The sequence below is a fragment of the Chamaea fasciata genome, unplaced genomic scaffold (genome assembly GCF_029207755.1).
Source record: "Chamaea fasciata isolate MVZ Bird 193981 ecotype frontalis unplaced genomic scaffold, bChaFas1.0.hap1 SCAF_7, whole genome shotgun sequence".
Lineage (NCBI taxonomy): Eukaryota > Metazoa > Chordata > Aves > Passeriformes > Sylviidae > Chamaea > Chamaea fasciata.
In genome coordinates, this window is record NW_027094092.1 from 46690117 (window position 1) to 46718108 (window position 27992).

General features: G+C 36.8%; 1 protein-coding gene across 1 annotated transcript in view; it reads right to left on the reverse strand.

Annotated features, from left to right (window-relative positions):
- Nucleotides 1-2993: 2993 nt before the first annotated feature.
- Nucleotides 2994-27992, reverse strand: part of PPP4R3A (protein phosphatase 4 regulatory subunit 3A) — a 41986-nt gene continuing 16987 nt past the window's right edge. Inside the window, exons 3-15 of the mRNA XM_066188671.1 lie at nt 26927-27025; nt 23941-24558; nt 15168-15245; nt 14953-15069; nt 14356-14472; nt 13948-14079; nt 13756-13858; nt 12666-12824; nt 11289-11458; nt 9613-9755; nt 6884-7074; nt 6148-6374; nt 2994-3893 (exon numbers count right to left, since the gene is read on the reverse strand). Of these exons, the coding sequence (XP_066044768.1) occupies nt 3780-3893; nt 6148-6374; nt 6884-7074; nt 9613-9755; nt 11289-11458; nt 12666-12824; nt 13756-13858; nt 13948-14079; nt 14356-14472; nt 14953-15069; nt 15168-15245; nt 23941-24558; nt 26927-27025 (2268 nt within the window). The 3' untranslated portion in view covers nt 2994-3779. The remainder of the gene's footprint in view (nt 3894-6147; nt 6375-6883; nt 7075-9612; nt 9756-11288; nt 11459-12665; nt 12825-13755; nt 13859-13947; nt 14080-14355; nt 14473-14952; nt 15070-15167; nt 15246-23940; nt 24559-26926; nt 27026-27992) is intronic.

The window sequence follows — 27992 nt, forward strand, 5'->3', positions numbered from 1 at the left end:
CCTCCTTGTGGCAACTTCTCTTCTTTGAATGCTTGCCCAGTTTTAGACATTGGCTGTGGGTGACCCATCTCGAGAGTCTCCTGCTTTCAAAACTTACCTGGAATGGGAGTTGATGTCCTCAAGGCAGGGGAACTGCAGTGCTGCTCTGGCATTGACAGCACTGCTCCAGAATGTGTCTGCAGCTGTAAAACGGTTTAGAGGGGTGAGAGTGAACTTCAGTGGCCACTCTGGAGATGGCCAGGAAACATCATTTAGCAAGGCAACCAACTTCATTGTGCTGGGTTGGAAAGGCAGCCGCTTGCCTACTAACAGTGCCACAGCAGCAACATGAGAACAGAGCCCCATCAGTTCTCCAATCAAACATCTCTGCAGGGATGCAAAAACACAGGCAAACCTGACCTGAACAGTTCCATCCTTAGTACATTAAAAGGATTGGGCCTACTTGGCACTTAATTCCACGAGAACATGATGCTTCACCTGGGTCTGCTGTGAGAGATGAATGAATGAATAGCCTGATCTTTGTTGCCAAGCAGGAACACGACAGACAGCTCATTCTGGAGACAACTCACTGTTTAGATACACCAGATTTTAGATCCTTTCACCTTCATGATAGGAGATCTCTTTTGTGGTGATGTGCACTGTTAACCCAAATACAGCCACACTGTGCACACATTAGAAGAAAATCTGGAAATATTCCAGATCACCTGGAATTACTTTCATTAGTGTGGGTTCCTGGAGGGATCAGGAAGTTCACATACATTCTGTCTGGTATTCCCAGTAAATCTAGGCTCAAAGCTTGGAAGTTAATCTGAGGAATCAGCATCAAGTCTTTTGGCCACTGAAGGAATAGAGGAGCCTTTATGGATGATTCAAATACCCTGGCTCTTGTCCGTAAATGCTGAAGGGTTTGCCCTGTAAACCATACTTCAGGGCACAATTAAAATGCAATTAAGATGACTGAGCCATGCTTAGTACAATATACATGCAGCTGTCTTGGGATGACAACAAATGGTTTTAAAAAAACAGCCCAAAGAAAGATCTAGAACAGAGTACTATTTCCTAACATCCTTTTTTCCACCTATAAATTCAAACCCACTCTTAAAAAAAAAAATCATCCATCACACTCACAATCACAGTATTTTTTTCCCCCTAAAATACATTTCAAGATTTCCATGAATACAAAAGTGAACATCATTGGGCAAGAGTATACCCACCATTCATCTACTTCCAACCTCCATGAATATATTATCTCAGTGCAGACATGTCCTGTCAGGCTACAAGCATTAGATAACTGGGAAGACAAATAACTATCTAACCACAAGTTAGACAACATTAAAAGACGTTCAGCCTAATTTTTAGCCAGTCTTTTAGAGCTTCATAGAAAGATAAAGACTTCAGAAAGTTCCTGCTTTCATTATTATTTCAACCAAGCCCGGTAACTTCAGCATAATACTTCTGTTAAATGAAATGTTTCAAAATCTAAGATTCCTACAAGTATTATGAAAGTATCTGAAAGTCTGGAAGACTGCAGCATCAAACATCACAAGATCCAAGCACTCGATTGCTAAAGGAACAGATTAACAAAAGTGTTCCTTCAACCATTTCAGAATGGTTTCCTGAGCTATAGCCTGGAAGACTTGCAGATGACTGTATGGATGAATTTTGAGAACTTTAAGCTCAAGAAAAGTTTGACAGCTTGAGCTGGATTTAGGTTCTGGCTAATTAAGAAAACCTGCAAAATTGCAGATTTCCTTGTCACAATCTGACAAGCAAAGTTGCAAAAATCAAGTTTCACAGTTTGTTGAAACAACATGGGGACTCAGCAGATTGTGTCTAATCCTGTAGTGACCACGTGCACAACTCCTAACCTCTGTAAAACTTACTGCTGAGAACTGCTCTATCACAGACATTTCAAATACGTTGTAAATATCAACCTTAGAAAGTGATTACAAAAGAACTCTTAGAGGAGAAGATGGCTAATAGTTTCTCCCTAATGCACACTCCTATTTAAATCCAAACTGGCTGTTACGTACCCACAAAGTCCAAGCACTGAGGCTTTGCCTTTTGTGGTTGGCACAGAACCTGCCAGGCCATCTACAACATTCAGAAACAGAGTGCTCATCTACCCTTGGGTGTGATCACCTGTGATCCTGCTCGGATTCTCATTTCTCTTATTTCTATTTGTATTGATACATTCACGTATTGAACATCACAATTGTTACAACACTGGTGCTTTGAAATGCCCAAAAGGAAATCAGCTCTTGAAAACAGATGTAAGAAAGGGTCTCTCTTTGGTAAAGGAACTGAATAAACACCCCTTCACAGGAAGCACTGCTGTGCAAAGCCATCTTCTATGAGGAAGCAGGATATAATGCCTAATTTCAAATTAGTATTATTTAGGTTTTTGTGAAAAGGGGAAAGAAGGTGGTCATTGATTGAGACCAAGTTAATTGCTGTTTTTCAACTGAGTATTAAAATAAATTTCAGAAGATGGTGTCCTTGTAAAGAGTTTATTCTACAACCATCTTTTATTCACTAAAACTGAAGGTACTCCAAAGGGAATCAGATTTTTTAAAAATACCACTAATGCTATTTTCCTTCAGCTTTAATTATTTCTTTTTTATTTTTCTGAGTCAAATGAGTTAGTATAGTGGTATTCCTAATTCATCCATCTTGCATTTTGATAAATTAGTTACCATCACTGTTTTGCATGATGAAATTTCAGACTCTTTGGAATACTAATTTCCCATCTGTAGGTTTAATTTTTTTTTTATTTCATCCTATTTCCCTGATTCTTCTCTCAACAGGTGCTGCTGGAAATTTAATATAAAATATTAAGTCACAAAATAGTATTGCTTTTATGCACATTGTTGCAAGATTTTTTTTTCTCTAATAAAAACTATATCATCTTCCATAAAATCCTCAACATATTAGGAACTGTGATGCAGAACAAAATTACACAGTGTGAAACAGGTACCAGCACAACAGTGAGATTATATTACATCAAAAAATTTTAATGGTCCCAAATATATACTCAACAACTAAGCATACACTCAGGGGGGCAAAAAAAATTATGACACAAAAGTGACCACATCTAGAATTCCACTCAATCTTTAATCAAGAAGGGACAAACAAATCCCCCACCTCAAAAAAAAAAAATTTCTGCAGTTTAAAGGGCAAAGGGAACAGATTTTAAAAAAAAGAGGAAACTTTATATTCGGCCCTCCCCCGCAGAGGTTTTTAAAACCTGCTGTAGCTTGAGTAAAATGTTCAGAATGTACGATTTCAAAGGCAGGTCTCTTTTATACAAAGAAACTGCTGGCATTCTTAACTAGTGAAGAATTATGGCAAAACCCGCCTTTTCTTCAGAAGTCTCATACATGGTCCAAGAAAGCATATTCTGATTGTAGCAACTGACCAGCCAATCCAGAGTTCCACTAACAAAACTCCTGCCCTGTTGGCTTTTTTCTTTTTTTTTTTCCATTTTTCTTTTTCTTTTTTTTTTTTTTCTTTTGTTTTGTTTTCCATTTCCTTCCCTGAGAAAAGGGCAACATGTGGTCCAAGCTGGAGAGCTCAAAGGCATAAGTCTTTCCCCTAAACGAAGTATTTCTCCTTCTTCTGCTCCTTTGAATTGGCACTTGATTGGCAGAAATCCATTTGTATAGGTTGATCTGTGTCATACACAGTAATTCACAAAAGATTGCTGCTTTGCTGTGGGTTTGTTTTGTTTTTGGAAAAAAATTCCTTCTCCAACTGGTAATGTTCTTCAGCAGTTGCCATTATGATGACTCAAGCTTTGCTTTCTTTGACAAAGGTAAAGTTTCCTCTTTATCTTCATCTTCATCATCCTCTTCATCATCATCAGGATAATCTACAAGCCCAACGAGGCCTCCCTACAAAGACAGACCCAATTATTATAATTAAGAGAATGCCACTACATCAGTAATTCACAATTGCATTGTAACATGATGGTTGCAAAGAATATTGCCATAAGCATACTGGTTCAGAAGGTTTTGAATAAAACTATGCAGAACAATAATAAATCCTTCAGTATGAATGAAAATTACATTATCTGAGAAATGTTTAAATGAATAAATCCAAAATGGGGTTTTACCTATCCAACTGGAAATATTTCCAGTTGAAATTTAAGTAAAGCCAAAAAAATCTACATGATTTTGCTAAGTGTCACTGCAGCTCCATGTGTAAAGACACAGTTTATTTTTACTGAGCACAGCTGACTGCATTGAGCAATCTGGAAGCACTTCAAAAACAAATGCAGAATACCCTTTGATTTGTATTTTTGAATTATGAGACTTCTAGAACACAAAAGTTTAAGTGTGTAGTGATGAAGAATTTTTTTGAATAATATAACTGTATGGTGTGTACAGGTTACAAAGTTTAAATAACTTGTCAGCTAAAAATGAAAATGTATCTAGAATCATTAAAAACTCTCTTGTATTGCAAATAGCCACAAATTTAAGATAAGGCAGCCCTGGACCCCTGAAGAAGCAGCATGAACTTCTGAAACTTCCCCTAACTACGCTGCAATTTCTGAAGCTTAACCAGCATTTGACTACAATGGCAGCTGTAGTCAAATACTTTACTCGAAGGTCCTATTACTCATTTAGGTGCCCAATAATGGACACCCAAACCAGAACATTTCAGTCAACTGTACACCAAAATACAACTTGAAAAACAACTACACATATTCTGTACAGTCACATGCACAGAACACTGAGTATACACCTAAAGGAACAACATCAGGTAATTAATGAAAACAATTTCAACACTGTTTCTAGTTTGTGACTGTGGTACTTTTTACTCTGAAAGAAGGTAAGATACTTTCTGTCTGAATCCACAAGTGTTTTTCAGTGCACTGCATGCTCCCCTTTGTAACCTGAACATTTTTCTTTTTTCACCACTGCTTGAATTTGTGGAATCAATACTGTATCTAACATGTTCCATTTGTAAAGACTCCATTTCTGACTCAAGGAATTACACTGGGAGAGAAAAACCTCGGATACACTGGGTAGATTTGCAAGCCAATTCCACCCCTTTTAAAAAACCCTTGACTAACTCTTGGGTTATGCAAGGAGTTTCCTTCAGAGATGGATTTAGAGGAAGTGTCCTTAGGTTCTTCCATCAGCCAAACTCTTCTGATCCAGGTGTTTTCAAGAGAATGCAATCCAAATACAAACTCTTAAGCCATGTTGAGTAGAAAAAAACCCCCAAACCCTAAACCCCCATTTACCTTCACTAGAAGTTAGGTGAACAAACAGTATGGTAGCATTACAAAACAAGGATAAATCAGTGTTATTCCAAGACTATCTGACAACTGACATACAAACCTCACCTTTCAGAAATGGAAACACTTGTTATGAAAATAAATTCTCATTGCCTGAACTGCACTGTATCAACATTACCTTATCTGCCCCCCTGTGCTGGGAAGACAGCAGTCATTCTACTTTCCTGATTCAGTTCAAACATTTCTATTCAAAAATCTGATAAAATCCAACAGTGCCCTAAAATGTATTTAAAAATGCTAGTTTTGGATATTCACTCCACGTTACAACACTCTTTTAAAGTGGCCTTCTTCTTCTACTTCACAATGTTCCAAATCAAAACTATAAGTTAGTTCAAAGGTAAAAATGTCACACCCTGGTATTAAAAACCGTTCTGGCTTACAGCAATCACCGTCCAATGAAATTTATTTCTTCCACACAGGACAGTTATAGAATTCTGAACAATACTAAAACGGTGATAGTAGAAATCCTCAATGGATGTGGCAGGGCATTGTGGTATCAACCACGATTTGGCTGTGTTTCTAGAATATTTATTTTTACCTGTCAAATATCCCTGTGCAATTTAACGTAAGTACAGTGTTGTCTGTATTTCACTGTAAACATCACTGCTAAGAGCAACTAGTGGCATGCTTCCTACTTGACCAGTCTGGGCACTAAAAGAGCTTCTATTTCTTTCATGTACAGCAGATCACGTTAAAAATGCTGAAGGCCAGACAAGAAGTGCACACAAACCAGACAGTCCATTACTGCCTAACTTGTCAAGACTTACACAAACTTCAGAGAGATGCAAAAGCAAATTCCTACTCTGCAACAATGAAGTAAACCTACAACCATTCAAAATTACCTTAGTTGTAATAGCTGCCATCTGAGATGTGCTTTTAGAAACTGATCCAGGTGAGCCAGGGGACCCTGGAGACCCAGGCGACCCAGGGGATCCAGGCAGATTACTTGCAGATGACTGGCTGGTAAGGTTGGATTTTGTACCACTGGAAAAAGAGAGCTTGAAACTCGGGCTCTGACGACCTGAAAGGTTAGTTTTCAGAAGAACTTCCTTTTCTTCACTCTCTTTCACTAGAAAAGAAAAAAAAAACAAAAACCAAAAGGCAAAAGTAAAGCAGTATTATTGAGTGAAACATTTAATTACAAACCACTTCACTGTTTGAAAAAAGGCTTAATACTTTATATATAATTCATTTAAGTGAGTCTTTTTTCCATACTACTGTACCACCTACCAGCCAGTGTTACTGGCCAGGAATGAACACTTTTGTTCTACCAATGGTATCACCTGAACATTTATGTAGAAAATTTTGAGTTATAAATATTATATATATTTAATACATAACATTGAATTATAACCCAAATAAACACAGAAAAATTGACTATCAGCTAAAGATCTTAATTCAAATGCTTTAAGAAATCTACAACACATTTTGTATCATTCTGCTTTTAAAGACAATAAAACTTTTTTGAAGTGTGGTCTACGACATTGATGTTGCAATTTCAAAAAAGATACAAGCAAATTCTTCACTGCAGTAGGACTAAATAATACAAGTGATGGCATTCATCTTCTCATCACTTACATTTTTTTCTTTCCATGAATTTACTGATAGGGTCCATAATATCCTCATCATTTTTAGGCTTGTCAGAAGGGGGCACCACTGCCTCTCCATCTTCCATATCATCCTCATCTGTATTAAACCACATTTCCTCCTCATCCTCCAGGGTTCTTGCATCCCTTCTGTACCTGTGGTTCCTCAAAATAGAGCGCATGCTGCAGAATAGAAGTTTTAAAGCTTAGATTCAGAAAAACTTATATGAATAATAAAACTTCTACTTGACACTCAATGATAGCTTACAGATCCATACATTGCAGAGCAATAAAAACATCAGCAAATCATTCCCTAATGTGAACCCTTGTATTTTCAATGCAAATATAATTAAAAACTCCTCTGTATAAAGCATCAAATAAAGTACAACTCTGCTAATAGCACATTCAGACTACTCGACTAGTACAAAATTCTGTAGCATATAAACACCACTGTTAAAAGTAATTTTAATAAATCTCACTAAAGTGTTGCATTCAGGCTTGGTTTACCAGTTTGCACTGGTAAATAAAAAGTTGTAAAACAAAGAGTTTAGAAATATAGACTTATTCTCTGAAAACAGTGTGTAACCTGTTAGTATTCAGGGTCCAACAAGTTTTAAAAAAGTAATAAAAATCTAACTTAAATATGGCTCCTGTTTTAAGCAGATACATTTAAGAGAAAGCTCTCTCTCTCTCTCTGCCACATCCACCTGTTACAGCTTTTGGTCACTTATCAATATTTCCCATTTTTCAGAGCCTTGGATATGAACTGCTACCTCTCCCTATTTGATCTATTATCAATGTTGGTTTATCTCAGCTCCACCTTCCTTTCCTCTTTTATCACAGAAGCAGTATTGTGGTCTTGGAGCAGAGGAACAGGGACGTGGCCCTCGAAGAATGGGGAGGAGAAGTGGAAGAGACATTGAAAACATTTTCATTGCTAGATGTTGATTTTAACAGTCAGTTTCCAACAGCAGCATGGAACTCTTGATGAAGCACTTCACAATTTACTGGATGAAATTTCATGGTTTTCATGTAGTGTCTGTTACTGGGATCAAAATGTTAATAATACAACCTAGACATTTGCATTACTGAGTGCAGGAAAAAGCCAGAAGAGAAAAAATTAGAACATTACAAGCTATTAAGTAAAAATGCTAAATATACTTAAAATAAGAAATCTAGTTATAAGTAAGTTGCTTGCCAGCATTATCATACATCTATACATGCTGCATCATTTTACATTTAAACTCGAGTTCTGCTAACAGCACAGAACTATGATTTAAGTGGAACTCTAATGAATACTTTTGTGGCCTGTGCCAACAACATGTTGGGCTTCTTCCTTACTGAACTATTCTTCGCTAAAATATGTAAATAGATTCTTGTCATTTGTGCATTATTTCTGGGTTTTTCACTTTAAAAATTACATGCACTGTGACAGGACTTGTGCAGCCACTAGATAAGATGTATGAAGAAGGTTGAGCTACATACAGACCTCCTGCAGCTCTATTTTCTGTTGGATAAACTCATGCAGCACAACCACTTAGCTCAACTTGGGCCAAGAAAAAAACAACTTTACTTGCTATACTGGATGGAAATTAGTGAAGAAAGCAGCTGGGTGTTCTTTCCCACAGATGCATTAATGTAAGTAAGAATCACAGCCTTGGATTTCACAGCTGGTTAAGTGATAAGCTTAGCTGACATAAGCCAAAATAATAACATCTCACTTTTAACACCATAGTACTCAAAACTGCAGATCCTGCACATGCTCTTGAAAGTGCTTCAATGTTTTAAAATAAATCTACAGTTATAGTCTCATTTTAATTGTACAACTCTCAAATTTAAGTATTAAGAAATCTTGTGGCAGAAACAAAAGTCGGAAATTTCAAGATATCCTAGTAGGACTAATCGGAATTAATTTTAATGTGCTTTCAAACTAATTCAAGACAGCAAAACAAGAACAGATCTTGCTAACAATTCCTTAGAGTCATCTGTTCACACAAGCAGTCATTTTGTTTTAATGAAACTAGACATAAACCAAAAATAAACGGAGCAAAAAGGCGTAAACTTCCTCTTTTCATACTAAACTCTCAACGTTTTAACCCTGGCTAACTGTGTGCTAAGGAAGGGAATTTTTGCTCTGGCAAATAAATGGAAGGAGCAATTCAAGTTTTGCATCAGATTGCTTTTTACTCCATCAGCAACTCTAACTGGCACAAAAGAGCATTCTCTGAAAATTTCTTTGTAAGTTCTATTCCTCAGGCATTTTGATAAATCCTATCTAAATGTCTACTCCCACAACTAAAATAAAAGGAAATCTGATGTGTAAATTTTTGAAGGAAAAATCCACAGAATGGTAATTCACAACTGAACAGTCTTTCAAATCAACAGTGGAAATTTGTTATTTAAAAAAATTAACTTAGTAGAGGTACTTGGTAGGATTCCAGCCTCATTAAAATACTGCACATAAGTTTAAGATATAATAAATTAGCATTATGACTGAGGGTCCAGCAACTAACATTTGCTGAAAGTTGGTAAAAGGTCTGTAGCAACATACTTGAAAATCACACTTTTAATCAAGTAAATTCAGCAAGGCTTGAGATGCAAGCAGGAGTCTAAATTATCTGTATTTCCTAGTATAAGAGAATATAAGAGAATAACCCACCAACAGTCTGATAAGAGAATTAAAGCATCAATATGCTATTAAGAGCATTTAGTGTATTTTACCTGTCAAGTTTTGGATTATCTTGTCTTTCCCTTTGTTGTTCAAATCGTAGTTTCAGTCCTTTGAATGTCTGCACATAATCTACATCTTCCAGTGCCTTCCAGTAATTTTCAATTACATGTGCTGTTAACGATTTTATATCTTCCTATAGGAAGAAACAAATATAAAGTGACTTATTTTCATTCAAATTAGTTTATTTAATACAATATAAAAAGTATTTGAAATGAGAATGCCATAACAAGCACTGTATTAATTAACTTATGCAAAAATGAGTATCATGCATAGAAGTGTAATTAAAAATCTAGAGCCTCAAGTATTTGATTAGCAAAACAGCATCAATTTTCTAGCAGGATCTCCTTCAAAACACTACAGAACCTAGAGCCTGATGAAAACTATGCCAAACTCAATCCTGAAATGTCTCTCCACTGTAACTGAGAGATGTTTTTATACTGATAGAGAGGACAGTGTGCAGTCCTTCAGGAACAGGCTGCTCCAGCAAGGGTTCCCTGTGGGGTCACAAGTCCTGTCGGTGAACCTGCTCCAGTGTGGGCTCCTCTTTCCACAGGGCCACAGGCCCTGCCAGGAGCCTGGTCCAGCACAGGCTTCTCAAGGGGCCAGAGCCTCCTTCTTCAGGCATGCACCTGCTCTGGCCTGGGGTCCTCCACAGGCTGCAGGTGCATTTCCACTCCACCACAGACCTCCAGTGGGCTACAGGGGGACAGCTGCCTAACCATGGACATCATCACAGGCTGCAGGGGAATCCCTGCTCCAACCTGAGCCAGAGGCACATTCATCTCAGAGCCAGCTGGCACTGGCTCTCTTCTACACAGGGAAAGCTTCCAGCAGCTTCTACAGAAGCCACCCCTTTAGCCACTGCCCATCACTGCCACTGCAAACCCAACACACTACTGTACAAGTCATGACCACTTTTACAGATGAACTTTTTTCATAGCTCCAGAAACAGTTTTCAATCAACTCTTCCATGATGATGAGGTCATCTTCTTCTTGAATTACCCTGAGTACCAACTCAAAGAAGAAAGAGGTGATCAACACTAAAGATTTCAAGAGGTGACAATGCGTGGTGACTTACTCCTCCACAACTGTCTGCACCCTAGCTTGGTCCCATTTACCACATTTACAGTCTGTACAGGATCTTATCAGAACCTGGATGCAAACAACAGCAAGGAAATAGTACTGCGCAGACAGCCAAACTGGCTTGAATATTTAGGAGACTCCCCATGGAAGGAACTTGGTAGCACTCCATTAAAATAATCTAGGGAGATTGGTATCTCTTCTGTATAATTCCATATTCCATTGAATTGACATTACAGAGCACAGCTAAATTTGATGGGTTTGCAGCAGTAGTTTCTAATTACATTCCTGTCATAACAAGCCCATCCAATCTGCATGATGAAATTTGACTCATGCTGCCTTTGCAAATCTGGGTACTGTGAGTACAGTAACTGCTGAATTTAATCTTCAAGTAATGGTACTGTTTGAATGTAAGAAAGAACATGTACAAATATGCAAAAGCGATATAAAACAAGGTCCATATAAATACAATATCATATGGTCCTGTTATGATAGCATAATTTAGGGCAAAAGCCAAAAGAAAAGTAATCTTGAATTACAAGACTAAACAATAGAGTAATTATCTTCAGCATATAATTGCACTCACCACTCTGATAAATTCAAACATCTCTATTATGGCAGAGTTCATCAGATTATAACGGGAACCATTATTTAGAAATGCTTTGACCACGGGTTCAAACAAAAAACTTTTCATTATGTAACGGTTGTAGAATTCATCCTTTAGCCCAATTATCTTTCTCTTGAAACGAAGGGCACCTGGAACACATGTGTTGTCAAAAGAGGTTTTAAATTTAAAAGCAAAACTGCAGAAATTACTCAGCATTAGTTAGGGCCATTTACAGCCTCAGTTCATATACAGCAATACATTCAGTCATTTCCTGCTTCTCAATAGTCTTGACTATACTGAACATCACTTCAGTAGAGTTCACTTGATGCTGAACATCACTTACCTGTACTATCATAAAGAAATTCTCCATCAAAACTGTACAAATGAAAACACCTCTGTTCACTGAAGAAATTATATAGTATTGTTTAACTTTAATACTACTAATATAAAAATCTATTGTCGATTTTTTAAATTACTTATGGTAAAGGTAAAACATTTTCTCAGTAAAAGAACTCAGGAATTCACTTATCATCCCTATTATTCAAATGTTTGATTATATTAGTTCTCTCTGATTAGAATATAAATGATTTCATTTTAAAATTGGTAAATGACATTTTATTCACACACATATTAAGGCAAAGGCTTGATTTACGACCAGTTTAAAGCTCTTTCTGAAGCTCCAAAGTGTACACAAGTGAGAGAATGTCCATGCAAAAAGAGGAAGTACAGTTTCACATGGCAGCACATTGTGCTAAGCAACTATGTGTACAGGTTATTTGGTTACAAAATGTAAAAGGTACTTATTGTATGGTACTGCACAGACAACTTAAGGCATTGGTTTCTTAACTCTATGTGCACAACAGAATTACAGAGAAAATAATCTCTTACTTGCCTCCAGAATTAAGTCTGCTTTGACACTACTGAGCTGAACATGGTCAAGGAAATATCACAGTCTGAAGAGCAGCACACTGAACTTCTGTGCAGTTTAATGCAGTCAGGTAGTCATAGCTCTAATTAAGTACCTCTGATAATTTCTACTAAAAAACCATCAAAATGTACAATATTCTCTTAGTATATTCAATACTGACATACTATCTCTTCAATTCCTCTCTCCAATGAGATGAAGCAAAACGCTTCTTTTTTTAGGATAAAAATCTATCCATAAATGCAAAATAATTTACTAAGAGTAGATGATACATCTATAATCTAGTATGAGAACCATACACTGTAATGTAGAATTTTTGTATTCAGTCAAAAATTGTCCTGATCTATGAACAGTTTTTTTCCAGCAGAGTGAAGATATGTATCAGTTCACATTCACAAAATTCTAGTTTATTCCTTAGCTTTCAAACTTACACAATGCCAAGAAAGCGTGCTTTGAGGCCATGAGAACGAGAACCCTTCGCAGGATATCTTTGTTAATAATGTAGTTTTTTATGTGATAGGTATGATGTTCTACACAGAAAGTTAGCAATTCCAGTATTAATGCCAAGAGCTGGGCTGTCTGAAAATCATCTGTAATAAAACAAAACCAAAATAATTAAATGGATCTGGAATAGTGCCTTCAGAAGCTGACTTCAAATATCCAACTACACTCCAGTAAACATTTCCAAGTTTTTTTGTTTTCCCACAGACATTTTGCAGAACATGCTGCAAGGTATATTTAGTCTTTAAAACAGAAATTGAACAAATTCGTTATGGTTTGAGTATTTTCTATGAATACAGATATGGCAGGAAACTCTCTTAAAATAGAAAACCAATAATGTTTTTCTTAAATTGGTGTTTGAAGGTTCAGAGAACAGAATTTATCCCTACCACGAGTAGTCAGGCTTATTTAACCAAATCACATTATGATGTCCACACATCTAGATCATAAACTATCACTCCATAAGCAGTGTCTTGACTATGTCTGCACCGAAAATGTGATCTATAATGCCTTTTAACCAAAGTACTATGCAGGAAGTATCTTGGGGTCTTTTAACACTTGTAGTAAGAACTGCTACTAGTAGCCAGCATGAACAATTACTTCATCACTTATCTCTGCTTTCTTAGTCTGATGTAGAAACAATACTCTCAAATTCAGCACAACTTCCCAGGAAAAAAGTTGCAACATTTCTTGTAATCCCTGACCTCAAGAAACCATTTAGACATGTTTAGACACCTATGTCAGTGAACTGCGCCAGGAGTTCCTAAAAATTATACAAGTATTTTATTTTTTGCTAAAGCCAAATTTAGAGCAAATGTTGCTCACTTCTTAAATCAGGTCTCTCTGCTGAGTTTTGTGCTTATGCATTATTCAAATGACTAAATACTGAATCAGCATTTTACTTTGCACTATGTTTCATATTCTCACTCAATTTTTTTAGATGGAAAAAGTCCTTTGACAGCTATTCTGAACACTGACATTCAACTGCCTTGATGTGCCCAAAATCCAGAGTGTCATTACCTTTGCTAGGCTTGTCCTCTGTAGTATTGGCCAATAAAGGGGCTGTCAGAACATGCATACAATGCTTGTAGAAGAAACCCAAGAACTCAGTCTTTTCCGTTTTCTAAGGAATGAAAAAACAAAAAAAAGTAACACATATCATCAAATACCCGAAAAAATCAAACATAATTTCATCTGAAGGTATTTACTTACATTGGCAGTGGCAAGCATATTTTCTGGATCAACTAAAGTACGAAGCAAACCCATGAGTAGCACTGCTCCTCCAAGTTCTGGATCTGTGTCACAAATCATGTGTTCTATAATGAGGTTAATGAGTAATATATCCTAAGAGAGAGGGGAAAGAAAAAATTAATTCAAATGCTATTCCCTTGTGCCAAATCTGAAATTATACAATGCAACATGTATCTGTGAACAGGTGAACTCATCTCACCCAACAAAACCGCTTAAAACACAGCAGTTCAGTCTAATGTTACCAAATTCCAAATTACTTCTTCAAAATTAGGGCTCATGTCATTCATAGAATCATAAATATACACCAGTAACTTCAAACCCCAGTAATTTCAAACCCAGTACACCCATTTCTGACGACTCTCTACTTACATCATCATTCTGCTGCGCCTCCTGCATGACAAATTCTCGTACCATGGATGGGTTGTATTCAACCAAATATGAGAATATGTCAGTGGCTGCACTTCGTACTTGTGCATCATCCATACCCTGGAAAAGTCAAATAAAATCTTTTTGTTTTCTTGAAAATGTCAAATGCAACCAGAAAACATACAGCTTTAATTCCTTCTCACACCTATTGCTAAAACCCTATTCTAAAACTAAGTCAACTCGCACTTCTCTGTAAATTTGACAACAGTAGGACAAAATAATTTTTATGGTTTCCCTGCCCTTTGATTGACTTCCCTATTTTCTTACTTATTTTAGATACCAAAAAGCAAGCAAAGCTAGGAAAGCATACAGGAAAACAAAACCTGAAGAATGCCGTGGCACTTACCAATGTGATACGGCAAAAGCTTCTCAAGTTTTACAAAAATATTTCGAACATTCTAAATCTTAAGCTAGGACAAGCCAAATGAAGCAAGTAAAAAGAAAACCACTTGCTGAAGTTTGTGCTTAAGTTACTTTTTAAAAAAAGCCTCTCTGAAGATAAACAAAATTGTTATGACAAATAGAATTGAAATGACTTACCAATATGACTTCTAGTGCAGGCAGTATGCCCATATTTGACAAAGTTTTGAAAAATGCATCTCTGTTTTGAGGTTGCAGTGTTTGTGAGAATGCACAAAACTCTTTCAGAAAATTTACCTGAAAACCAGAAATATATTAGTTTAGTAATTAAAAAAAAAAAAAAGGATTCACATGTCACTTTGTGGGAACTGTCACATATTTTACAGATTTCTTACCAATTCCTGTCTTTTCTCCTCATCTGTGGCTTCATCTGTTAGTTGTGCAAACAAGTCTGTCAGAAATTTTTCATCTTCCTACAAAAGCAAAACAATACCATTTGTTTATTTGACAATACCAAAAGGCATCCAAGTACATAGTTCTTCTACACCATGCTTCCTGGAATGAAGAGAACATATGTTTGTATACTGTAGTTAATCACACCAGTATCAACTTCCTCATTCAATTTCCAAGCAAATCAATATGCATCTTGTTTCTGAGCTTTAATCATGCTCAGCATCACTCCACCCCCCAACAATTCACTCTCAATTACGACATTTATTGCACTGCCTTCTAGTTGCCCTTTTTCTACTTTCTACTGCAACTCTCATTGTTTTGTCTCTGACTTCTTCAGCTTCCTTTCCCCTTGTCACAAGCCAGTCCCCCTAAATCCCACTGCTCTTGGTCAGCTGTTTACATACATTTATAAATATCATATCCCACACAGCCCTACACACACACGCAGGCATACATGTGTGTGTTGGGAATGTTATTGGATCTCTAAAGCAGAACAAAAGCAATGAAGGGAAAGCTGCCCAACAGCAGGAATGAGGTGAGATTCCTTCCCACTCAATGCTGGGAAAAGGGTGAATTCTAGAGACCAAATCAAAACAACTGTTCCTATTACATACAGAATTTATTGGACATTCTGGCTGACAGCAATCAAAACCTATTCCATTATTTTCACACGACTGTACCTTAGCAAAACTACAACAGCTTCACATTACTAAAGTGTATTTAGATTGAAAGAAGGAGTAACATTTAGCTTTCCATAACCTTTACAGTCCTAACAACTAGGTGATTATTAAGACAAAAATAAACCTTCCATCCTTTTCCTAACATTATGCAGCAGTAAGGCAGCATTTTCTTGAGAAAGGTTCCTGTACATCAGATACTAATACATTTTTTCAGAAAGCTGCCACTGTTATTTCTTGTGAAGTCAGTAACACGTGCATGTGTACCATCCCTCCATCCCAAAACCACAGTGCCAGAAATCCAAGCTGCTTTGTTTATGTTTGCACTGCATAAAGCAAAACCATGAAAGTGCAGATACACACACAAAAACTTTCCTATGTTGTGAATCACCTCAGTACCTCATCCAGGCTCACCACGCAGCCTTGCTGAGGCAGTGAGTACCTCAGTTCTGATAGCACACCATGCTACAACACTGCCACAACACAATCAGCTTCTCTACATGGCACTGCACAGCACGGATAAACCCCAAACAGGTTGGCATGAGCTACTATATCTCACTGCACTATAAGGCAAACCTTATATTTAGAATATGTCACGTTTTCTCTGGTGTGACGCTGAGCAGTGCTCCTAACCTAACCCAACAATGAAAAAGTGATCTCTGGACACAAGTTTAGGTGCTGTTTATGTGACTGCTTCAAAATCAAAACAAAAGGAGATAGGAGAGGCCTCAACTGAAGTATACCAAAATTCACTCTGGAGGATCAAGCACAGATGTAAATTTTTACTTCCAGATATCAACAGTGAAATACGTTCAAAACAACTATTAAGGTATTTGATTTCAAGAAACAAACCTTAAGCTTTGATAGGAGAATGTAAGGATGTTTGACTACCTGCTATCCAGCTGTTCTATGGCTTTGTAAGTTTTCTGTTCTAATTTTTAACTCACTACACATCACAAGTAACATAAGTAACCCACAGTAGACATACTGACATATTTAGTCACTGAAATAATAATAAAAAACACCCCAGAAAAACAAAACCCAGTTCTTTTGAATATGCAGGTTCTTTTCCATTATTAGCAGTGCATTTAAGAGGAGGCCACACAGTTTGCTTTCATTTCTCTTTTTGCTATTTTGATCAAGATGTAAAATTAATCTTATCTATGAAAACTATTGATAAGATGCATGCTTTTCCCCAGTTGGAAAGCATAACTCCTATTTCCGCTCTCACTGTGAAAGCAAATTTTCATCTCCCATGATTTCTGAGAGTAAGGACAAGTCAATATTACAGAACTATCTTAGAGTGACCACTGTGAAAAAATAATGGAAACTTCAGCAGCAGATAATCATGGCTCTTACATATGTAAGGGCAATAGGTAGTGTACCTCTGGGGAAAAAAAAAAAAAAAAAAAAAAGGCATACAATATTACCCAAAGCATCAAACAGGGGGTTTTATGTTGTGGAATGAGGAGAGACCCTGTACTGTTGGTGCTGTGTGGGTCTCATTTATGACCCCCTTCAGTGTCCCAGGGACACAGTCAGCTGGGGAAGCTGCACCTCTGGCACCACGTGGCCGAGCAGTAGAGGCAGGAGCTGGCTGGGCAGGAGGGTGTGGGCAAGAGCCCAGCTCAGCTCCCTGACCAGATCCTGCCACATCCCTCATCTGCTCAAGGTGTGGTTGGACATCTGCTGCAGAGGGCAACCCATCCACCCTGGTACTGGGCTTGCAAACATATGGGACTTGTAGAGGGAGCTTAAAGCTGGCAAGTGATAAAGACTTCAATGCTGGCACTTAATGTTTCAGGGAGAATTTGCAGAAGTTCAGTACATAACTATTTTTCAGCATTCCAAATGTAGACTACAGTATTTTACTGTTCTTCACTAAATATGATACTGAAACATTCTCCATGTCATGTCCTCTCCCAAACCCCATTAAATACCTTGCACTTTTAAATTAACAAGATTACATGAAATCTCTAGGCCCCAGAACAACCATGACTCTTTAAAATCAGACAAATTAAGATGGATCTGAGTGATTGAAACATCCCACCCTTGCATGGATAATATGCAGTAAATGGCACTTACTCCAAGAAAACAAAAACAACTTATTACTAACTTCACACTTATGGCTTAGCCCCGAAAAGTATTTAGCCTTTACGTCATTGTAGATGCTTAATGAAAGGCAGACAGGTTGCTCTTCATGAGAAAAGACCAAATCCTCTCACATATATAGAAAAATTGTCACTACAAGGAACAGTTTAAGTACAAGATTCTCTCTCTCAAGCTGTAAAATTACTGACAAAGGCAATATATCTAAAGAAACATTCCTGAACAATACTGCCAAGCTCCGTGGAAATGCACAGTCTGAGAGCAGAGTTCACGTATTTTGGAAGTCACAAAGCACCAACACAGAATGATAGAATTACACTAATTTAAATGCTTGGGGTTTTTTTGTTGTTCAACTTGCAAAAATCCCTCAAAGTATGTCTGTGAACATAGTGCAAATGCAAAATTCTCCGCAGTATGTGGTCTCTTCAGGCAGACAAGTATCAAAACACATTTAGCTGTACCTTGGAAGCTGTGAAGGTCACAATTGTTTTCCAAGAAAACCAAACTGCAAACAATAGTTTATGATGTAACTGTGGATTCTAGACACTCTCCCCAGGCACAGAAATTATTAGAAGTGCAATACTTAAACTATGTGTATACCAGACACTAAGTATACTCATTTATGCTTGCAAGATCTAAGTAGATGCTTCTAGATTTAATACATTTCAAAGCCATGAAGATAAAAACACACCAGGCCAACTATTCACTCAATCATTTATGACTTTAAAAAGAAGAAAACAGATAAGCTGGGGTCACAAAAAAAGGACACTATTTACATTTGTGATTCCAAAGTAGCACTCCTCCTCCCAAAAGGCACTTAAAAAAGGATTCCTCAAAACCAGGCCTCTCTTAAATGCAATTAACACTCAGTTATCAGGTATTTTTGTGTCTGTGACTACAGCTAAATGACATAAAACATGCTTTTCTCAAAAGAAAATCCAAGAAACTCAACACCACCTAAACTGGAAAGAGAAACACATTACATCCTATATTCCTCCTCTATATTCATTTTGGGCAGAAACAATATTTTAGCCCATAAAGTGGAATTTTCATAAAATATTACTAGCAAACAGATAATTACAGCTTCAAACACACATTCTTTTCTGCTACCACACAAAACATTTTTTAGTTTAAAATCTCTTTTATATCAGACTGCCTCTCCACACGTGCCTTCACCATGCACTACTTGCACTTGAATCAACATGCTGGAAAAGTAATGAGATCCACCAAATCACTTTTGTAATTTCTTAACATGTGGAAAATAATTTTCTATAATGAAGAAGTTAATTCCAAAAATCACCAGCATGCACCACTTGCAAATGTCTTTCACCAAGTAATTTCCCCCCTAAAGTGGTGTCCTTTTATACTTTATTGCAAGGTGAATTTTGCTGAAAGTAAATCTCCAGTTATTCCAGAGCCAACTACTACAAGGAAGCAGACTGGATTTGGGCAAAACTACCAGTATGCACAAACACAAATCTTCCTCTAAAACAACTACACATAATTATCTGTTTGCATCCACAGGACTCTGTTAAGTATAAGCAACTATCGGCAAAACCACTTTCAAAATTAAAACCTGTTTATCATTACACATAAATACAGTAAAATATACAGATGTACCTAAACACCTGCAATTTTAGCTCTTGAAAAGGGATATAGGGACTATCAGTAATATAACCTCTACACTTAAAAATTCTTATTTACCAGGACAATAATACCATCTGATCACTGCTCTACCAAGCACAAAAACTATTTTAACACACGCCCAATTTTCCCCTTCTACTCTCCACTTTCCTGAAAATTAAAGACCTTGAAGTCTAAATGCACATACCCAAAAGTAATCCTAACAATATTCTTTATTCTGGAAGATAAAGACATTGCACGATCTTGCTGGCAAAAAGAACACACCAATGAGAAAAAGGGGAGAGAACAGAAGGAAAGAGTGTTTGCTCACTCTATGGCGCAGTTTTGCAAGTTTGTTTGTTTTTTTAATGAACTAGTTTATAGAACAAAGGGAAAGAACTGGTGACCTCCAGTGTGCACATTAGTATATATCTTTTTTTAAATTGCAAAAGAGCGTCATATAAAGCGAGAAACACCACTTACCTGTCCCACCCCCTCTCTCAAACCTCGACCAACTCGGTGTTTCAGCAAGGTTTCTGGGTGGCTATGGCATCTCAAAACTACAACAGGCTGGACCCCAAGCAGTAAGAGCATATTAAGAGGGGCTGAAATTGCCAAAAATTGTTATATACTTCTTTCATACCTTACACACTGTGAATGACAAAACTGTAACTGAGTAGATTTTCACAGCAGTTACTCTGCAGGCTGGGAATACTGTTTCCATGGCTTTACTATTCATCATGCAACAACAGTATCTAGTTTAGTGAGACACTGGCATGCTCACCTAAAATTACATATCTTATAAAATTAAACCACAAACTAACCTCCTGTTCTCAGAAAAGCCCATCAAATATAAGCACATTTTAATAAAGCTTATGAGAAAGCCAAGCTTCATGAAGAAGGAGAGAAAACTATGGTTCATAACCTTAATGCCAAAGGTTACCTATTTTCTGTTTTTGGTTTTAGCACAAAACGGCAACAGTTATTTTACCTACCAAAGAAAGCAAAATGATCAAAACAAGTATCTTCCATGACTACAGAATTTATTCTTTTTAAATACATGCAAATTCTCTCTAATAAAGCCAGAACTCTGAAGCATCAGCATATTCTCATCTACGATATTAATTATAACTGAAAAACTGACTTTAAATGTCAGTGACCTTTAATGACTGTAAACGGCCTATCTTCAGTACATGCCTTGAATAAAACAGAGTGGTAGTTTTGAGTAAAGTCACTCAGCTTGTCAAGAAGCATAAGACACAATCTGTACAGTCTTGTCCAAACTTCTAGTCACTTCTCTGAAACTACAGCCTGGCTGAGCTAATTGAGAGAAGAGCACTGTAAGGTGCCACTTTGCTTATACACAGTCTGACATGGAAAGGCCTCATTACAGCTCACTTCTTTCCATGATGGAGGTAAAGAGCTTTTCTTTTCCATTCCTTCACAGCCAGAGAGAGAGAAAAGAACAGAATACCCAACTCAGCTGCACACACAACAGTTGCAGGATGTCATGGGATATCAGCTGCTCAGGGAGTTTACTTTTATTCTGCCAAGTGAAACTTCCCCAAAAGACATCTCTTTTGTCACATCCTCCACAGCCCAAGAGAGACAACCTACAGTCAAGAGCAGAAGCATTAACAGTCTTTATTATGCATCTACTAAGAACTTGAGACTCGACCATGGCTTCCAATAAACTACCATGAGGCATCCCAGAGTCTTTTCAATTAATGACTTCTAAAAGAAACCACCTCATAAGCACACATGTAAGGTTAGTGAGCACCAAGATCTCAGAAGATCTAAAATATTGAATGCCAGGAACTACAGAGAACTATACATCCTTCATAAAGTAACAACCCCTCCACACACACAAAGTATTGTAATACCAGCTACAGGAATGTGTGTTAAACCACACACAAATGGAAGAAAGCCCTTAGGAATTAGTTATACAAGTGAAATCAACAAAATCTCTTTTAATTCAGTTTTCAGAGCATTATTTATTCTGCTTAAAGAAATGGGAAGGAATAGTATCATATATTTTATACACAGACTGTAGGAATGGGGGGTGAAACGAAACTAGAGTGCAGAGATTACAGAAAAATGCAACCTGGCCTATTGCTCTATGAATAAATGAAGAAATAAATGCCAGGTAAGTAGGCTGAAACCTTGGCTTAGAGCTACATTACAAGAACTTGAAAAATCAATCAATCAATCAATCAATCAAGCCTTTTAAACTCCTAGAAATGCAATGGACACAATCTGTGAGTCTTTTTTAATTCCCTCAAAACCAAAAATTGATCAACAATGTCAAATTATTTCTGACAAGATTCTTACTTATTAACTCAGGGAGTTCTCCCTCCTTTCTAGTAAGCTGTTCTGTGAAATGCAGCATAGCACAGGGTGTAGTATCTTTCTGATGTGCTCTCATTCTGGACTCCTCAAAGCTGTGGAAAGCACTTCAACAATTCCAAATGTTAATCTAACTTTGAAATGTAATGTTAATTCTTCTGGCTCAAAAACATACATGAAGGATATTTATTCTCAACCACAGGGAACAGCAGTGAAGATAACATTCAAAAATCTGCTGTCACACAACAAATCAGAATCAGATCTGAGCCTTGATTTCAACTGTAAACTGCAACTAAGAAGTCTGGCAACAACATAAAACTTTGATATTTTAACTTAAACCTACCCTACATCTATTCACCTAACACAAGTTGCAAGAGACAGAAAAAAGGAAACTCATCAGTCTCCAGTCCTCAAAAAAGTTATCTCAAAACTCAGGCAAACACATCCTTAATGATTTTGCAGGATCAGGCCCTCTTCTTCCTTGCCCAGTTTCTTTTTCCAAGCTCAAGATCCCTCTCAGAACCAGACACTGTCACCAAGACTCCTGAAAAATTCTTCCCCTCCTCCTCCTCAAGTCAAAATGTATAATCTTCAGAGATTTGCTTTCAGCAACCCTTGCAAAGAGGGCAAGCCACTTTTGAGACAAGTCATACTGGATGCTCCAGGTGAGACCCCTTAACTGAATCGTTTTCAACATTCTCTCCAAGCCAGACTCATAAACTTCTTCAAACTGGCAACTCCAAAATGATTAAGGCCTTCTGACTGTTTCAGATAAGCAACTGACTTTGTTAATCAAGGACACACATGAATAGTTTGGTTCACCTGGGCATAAGGTGGGGCCTTGTACTACTGAAGGTGCCTGAGGTGTTTCACCTGACAGATTAAAGTTTCAAGAGAGTGGATTAAGTAATATCAGTATTCTGATAATTGAGTGTGATGGAGGAAATTTGAGATACCTGGCTTTGACAATCATTTGCTCTAGGAGCTTGCAAAAGGAATTTTCACTCTTCTCTGCTATATATTTTCCATGAAATCATACAGGGTACATCCTGAGAGTCCAACTGAAGATAAATAGGATTAAAGTAATCAGTAACATCTAAAACTTGGTGCATTTCTACAGATCAGGCAGCCCCTACAAACACAGTGACCATTTATTTATTAAACTCTGGGAGAAACAAGATAATGATAATTAACTCCTACAAACCAAAATACACATGCTATAACACTTCGCTGAGTTAGCTGAAAGCTCCCCTTACAGAGATGTGTCACCAACTTCTAACACCATTCAGAAAGTTCTTGGGTTGGTGCAGAACACCTAAAACACTGATAAGCTATGTAAAGCATCAAATAATCTCTTTACACTTGCAGTAAAACATATTTCACGAAAAACTGGTAATACCAAGCACCATTATTTAGGGATTTATTAAGATAAACTAAGAAAACATTCAAGCACCTAAAGTGCTCTTATGTTCTTAATCTGTACTTTCCAAACAGCTAATTTAATTTACTTCAAAATTAGCAACAGTTACATCATGGTAGGAGATTATATTATGAAATTTAGGCAAAGTGATTTTTTTTTTGGTAACATGACAAAAGATATCCCTAAGTCTAGTGACTAAAAAGTCCCAAAACACAAAAACAACAACCCTCCAAACTCCTATTAAAATCAAAGACTCAAAGTGCAAACAGTACTATTCATTCCAAAGGACCTCATTCAATATTCTACATGTTTGCTCCATTTAAATCAGTTACAGAGAATCTAGTCCAAATCCAGAAATTGAAGAACATGTATCTGACAACTCAGTACTCAAATCCTTTTTTGTGCCTTTTCTGTCACACTCCACAATCACTTACAGAATCACAACAGTGAAGGTTCCACCGAAGAACCTCAGTCTTTCCAGGAATAATCACCCAACTTTCTTTGCCCAAGCACAAGAGACTATGAATTTTTGAAACTTACCTGTAACATGCCAACTATTTCCACCTTATTAAAAAAGATGAAAGAATGAAGTGTTGATAGCATATTTTCCTCAAAAACTGAGGGAGTGGGTAGGACCATATCTTGAATATACTGTACTCTGTATGTCTGATGTATTTTTTGCTTCAGCTCTGGATCAGATATAGGTATCACCTCTTTAAATTTTGCTGTTTTAGTCAGAAATTCCCTGTGTTTCCGTGACTGTGATAAAGACGGATCGTATTCTAGGCATCCAATTACATCCATTATACATTCCTCGGAAAACATGACTTCAAAAAGTGCAGTTCTGTTCAAAAGGAAAATTCCCTTAATAATTTCATACAAGTGGTGTAGTCCTTCAATGTTCTCCAAGTCTTCGCACACGTGAAAAATTTCTAAGAGCTTCTTAATGTAGCCCTCATTTTCCAGTGCTAGCGCCAGTTTCTCACGGCGCAGCGGCGAAGGCAGCGAGGATGCCACGAGTTCTGCGATCTCCTCCAGCCGGCTGAGCTCACAGGAGGGCAGCTCTAGCCCTGGGGATGACATATCATCAAAGCGCTCCTCCTCAGATTCATCAACGAGATCCTGAGTAATATCCACAGAAGGGTCTTTGCCTTGAACCTGAAAAATAACATGTGTCAAAAAGTGGAGTTTAACTTTACTGGTACTTGAATGCTTTTTCTAAAAAATATCATTTGAGTATCATGCATTTTTTTTTTTTGTTTGTTTGGGTGAAACAGAAGTGTAAATCTAGTCTGACATTGACTATAGCCGGCTTGGAAAATAAGAGATAATGAGAAGATTTCTTCAAATAGAAAGCTTTATAGAACTGTTTCTACATTAGACATTTAACTTTATTTATTTTCTAAGAATGGGAAGAAGAATAAGGAAAACCCCTGCATTTTCTGAATACCTCAAATAAAAACAGAAATTCGCCATTATTAATACGGATGGCAACTTCTTAATAGACTACTGAACTAAGCTGTTTGTTTCCAGTCTTTATTCTCTGCAGACAGATTTTCAAATGCAAATCAGAACTACATTATTCTAGTGATAGCTTTAAACACTTATCTATAGGCTATTAATTGCTCTTGATGCTTTTCAAGGCTTCCACTACCTCAAACAGAGGAGAGAGGCCAGTCTTGCTAATTTATCTGTTGTTTTCAGTTCTGGAGAGCTGCAAGTCAAAATCTGTTACTGTGCACTTTCTAAATACACAACAGAGACACATAATCTTCTCTTAAGAACAAAAAAGCTCAAACCAACACTGACAAAAGAACAGTGGAAAACTGACTGTCAGAAAAATAATGCACAGGATTTGCAAAGATCTCTCCAGAGATATGAGGAAACTGTGGAAAGTATGAATTAGTAAAAAAAAAGCACAGATGCCTGGGCACCAGAGTGTATCAGCTTTAATGACATCTTAATTTTAGCATCTGCTTGGAATCTGATGTGTCAAATTCAGAGAAGCACTGCTGTGCAGAACAGTGGAAGGTGCTGTTGTTTTTAATCTTGAAAATCGGCAAAAAACCCCTGGGAGAAATAATGCTTCACTTCTAACAGCAAGCTGATACTCAGCATGCTGCTAAACCCCATATATTGTTCTGCTTATACAGCAGCAACCACTTTCTCTATAAATGGTATCAAAGCTTTCCTTTCAGAAGAAGTTTTAATGACTGAGGAAGCTTAAGATCTATAAAGTACACTTGACACAACTACAATAGCACGGACTCAAAACAGGATGTAAAGACACTGGTTTTTCTACAGAAATATTAGATCTTTACATGAGGGTGAGGAAACTGGGCTTCTTATCTGGGTGTTTCCTAAGAACAAAACTTTCCCCTTTCCCCACTTTGCTTTTGGGCCATTGACTGCTAAGGTTCTTGGAAATGTTTCTGTGCTTATTTACATATGTGGTAAACCGCTGAAAAGACTCCTTCTTAAAAAATGGAATAATCTATACACATGTAATTGTGAAACCAGATTTCTTTTGATTTGTTTCTAAAATCAGTGAGAACAAACTTCAAGACACAGAGCTAGATGTTTGTAGAGAACAGAAAGAGAGTGCAGAGATTTAGAGCAGTTTAGAGAAATCCCACATAATACAGCACAGAGAAGTTGTAATGCTTGGAAGAAAAAACACAAACAAGAAGTGAGAAAATGAACTAACATCAGTGAATATATTGACTAAACTCTTTTGGGTCAATAGTTAATACCTGAACAAATGTTATTCACAAACAACACTAATACAGTGATTATACAGTCATCTGGTTGTAGTGGTAAAACACGTTAAAACATATACATGCTACATATACATTGTTTGATTTCTTAAAACATCTTTAAGGTGATGATACAGGGATGGAACTATCTTCTAATAATAGATCAATCTTTCACAGCTTGGAAACATTTACATGGAAAAAACCTCTGAGAGAAACTCAAAATTCCCCTCACCTGAAACAGAAGAATGAGAAATGTAGAAAGAGAAATGTAAATAAAAATATGGTTTTATTATATTTACTATATATAACATTATATATTGCAGTATATTCTATAAGAAATACATTATAAAACCCACTAAGAGCTCACATAAATCCTTCTCTCTACAATAAAACTTCATTGGTAGTCTCTGCCCTTATGGCTACCCTGAAAAAAGTCAATTATGACATTAATTGTTAGGAAACTTTTTAAGCACTCATTTTGAGCTATACTTTCTTGGGCTAAAATAGAGCGAAAAACTTATGTTGAATAGAAAGACCTGAAAATGCTCTTAAAAAGTACCCAAAACTTAGATTTGGTTTGTATTAAATGTCTGGAGGAAGGAGAAAGTTTTCAAATTTAAAAATGCAAAATTTGGGAGAGCTGGCTGAAACAGTAGTTTTTACTTTCTATTTACTGTTGTTCAAATTCACCTCTCAGAACAGTGTGTAAGTCTTGGACAAAAACATCAAGATGAATTAGGTTGTCTCAATCTTACAGTTATCAAACTTACCTGACATATTTTTTCCCATATTTCATCACAACCTGCTTTTTCTTGAAAGCTAAGTGCCAAATCATAATTTTCAGCTTCAGACCACACAATCAAGGTATCCTTTAAAGAGAGGAAGAGTATTTTCAGGCAATATATTTCAGACTTTAATAACCTAAATAGTGTTTAAAGAGTAAAATTTTATAATAAAAACAGCCTGACACCTAACCATGACAGGACAGTATTACAATAAAAACGCGACCACCACAATTCATAAAAATTTGATGTTTATATGATTAAAAACATTCCTGCATAAATTAGAACAAAGAAGTTCCAGACAGATATCAGAAGTTTTCATTCTTACTTTATGTGACTGTAATATTGTAAATCTCAAGAAGTTTGGCCTAGAAAATGCACTCCTATCTCAATGCATTCTCTAATAAAATACAGTAAGAAAAGCAATAGGTTTTGTGGGGGTTTATGTTAGGGGTTTTTTAAATGTTTCAGCTGGACTGCATACAACTGTACTTTTCCTGTAGGATCAAAGTTACAATATATTTTTGCATTTTTGTAGGCCCCAGAAGACACTGCTAATGCACAGAACAGCTGTTCAAAAGCAATTCCCAAGATGGCTACAAACTTCAAAGAAGAGGAACAGCACAGTTCACTGCCTGGGACTACACACACCCACTACACAGAATCACTCATGAGAGTTTCACTTATTCCAAACTACAATTCTGGAAGGAAGTTTGGTCCTAGATTTCTAGAAATTACTTGAAACCATGCTTAGCTGTCTGTGTTCACTTCCCAGACACTGAAGTTCTCATCTACTTACTAGGACAGCTGAAGAATTTATCAGAGCCCTCACATTGCATGCAAAACCAATATATGGAAGTGGAAGCTGATGCTGCAAACAGCAATGTCACGCACTGACAGTATTTGATGAAGCAGTTTAGAGAGAGTATACTAAATAACTCTTAGAATAACTAAATAGAAAATAAAACTAAATCATTAAAAGAAGAAAACAAAATCAATGCTGTTTGCGTGTACTGAATGAAGTTTTATTGTTAGTCTTTTGTCTTCCTGTAAC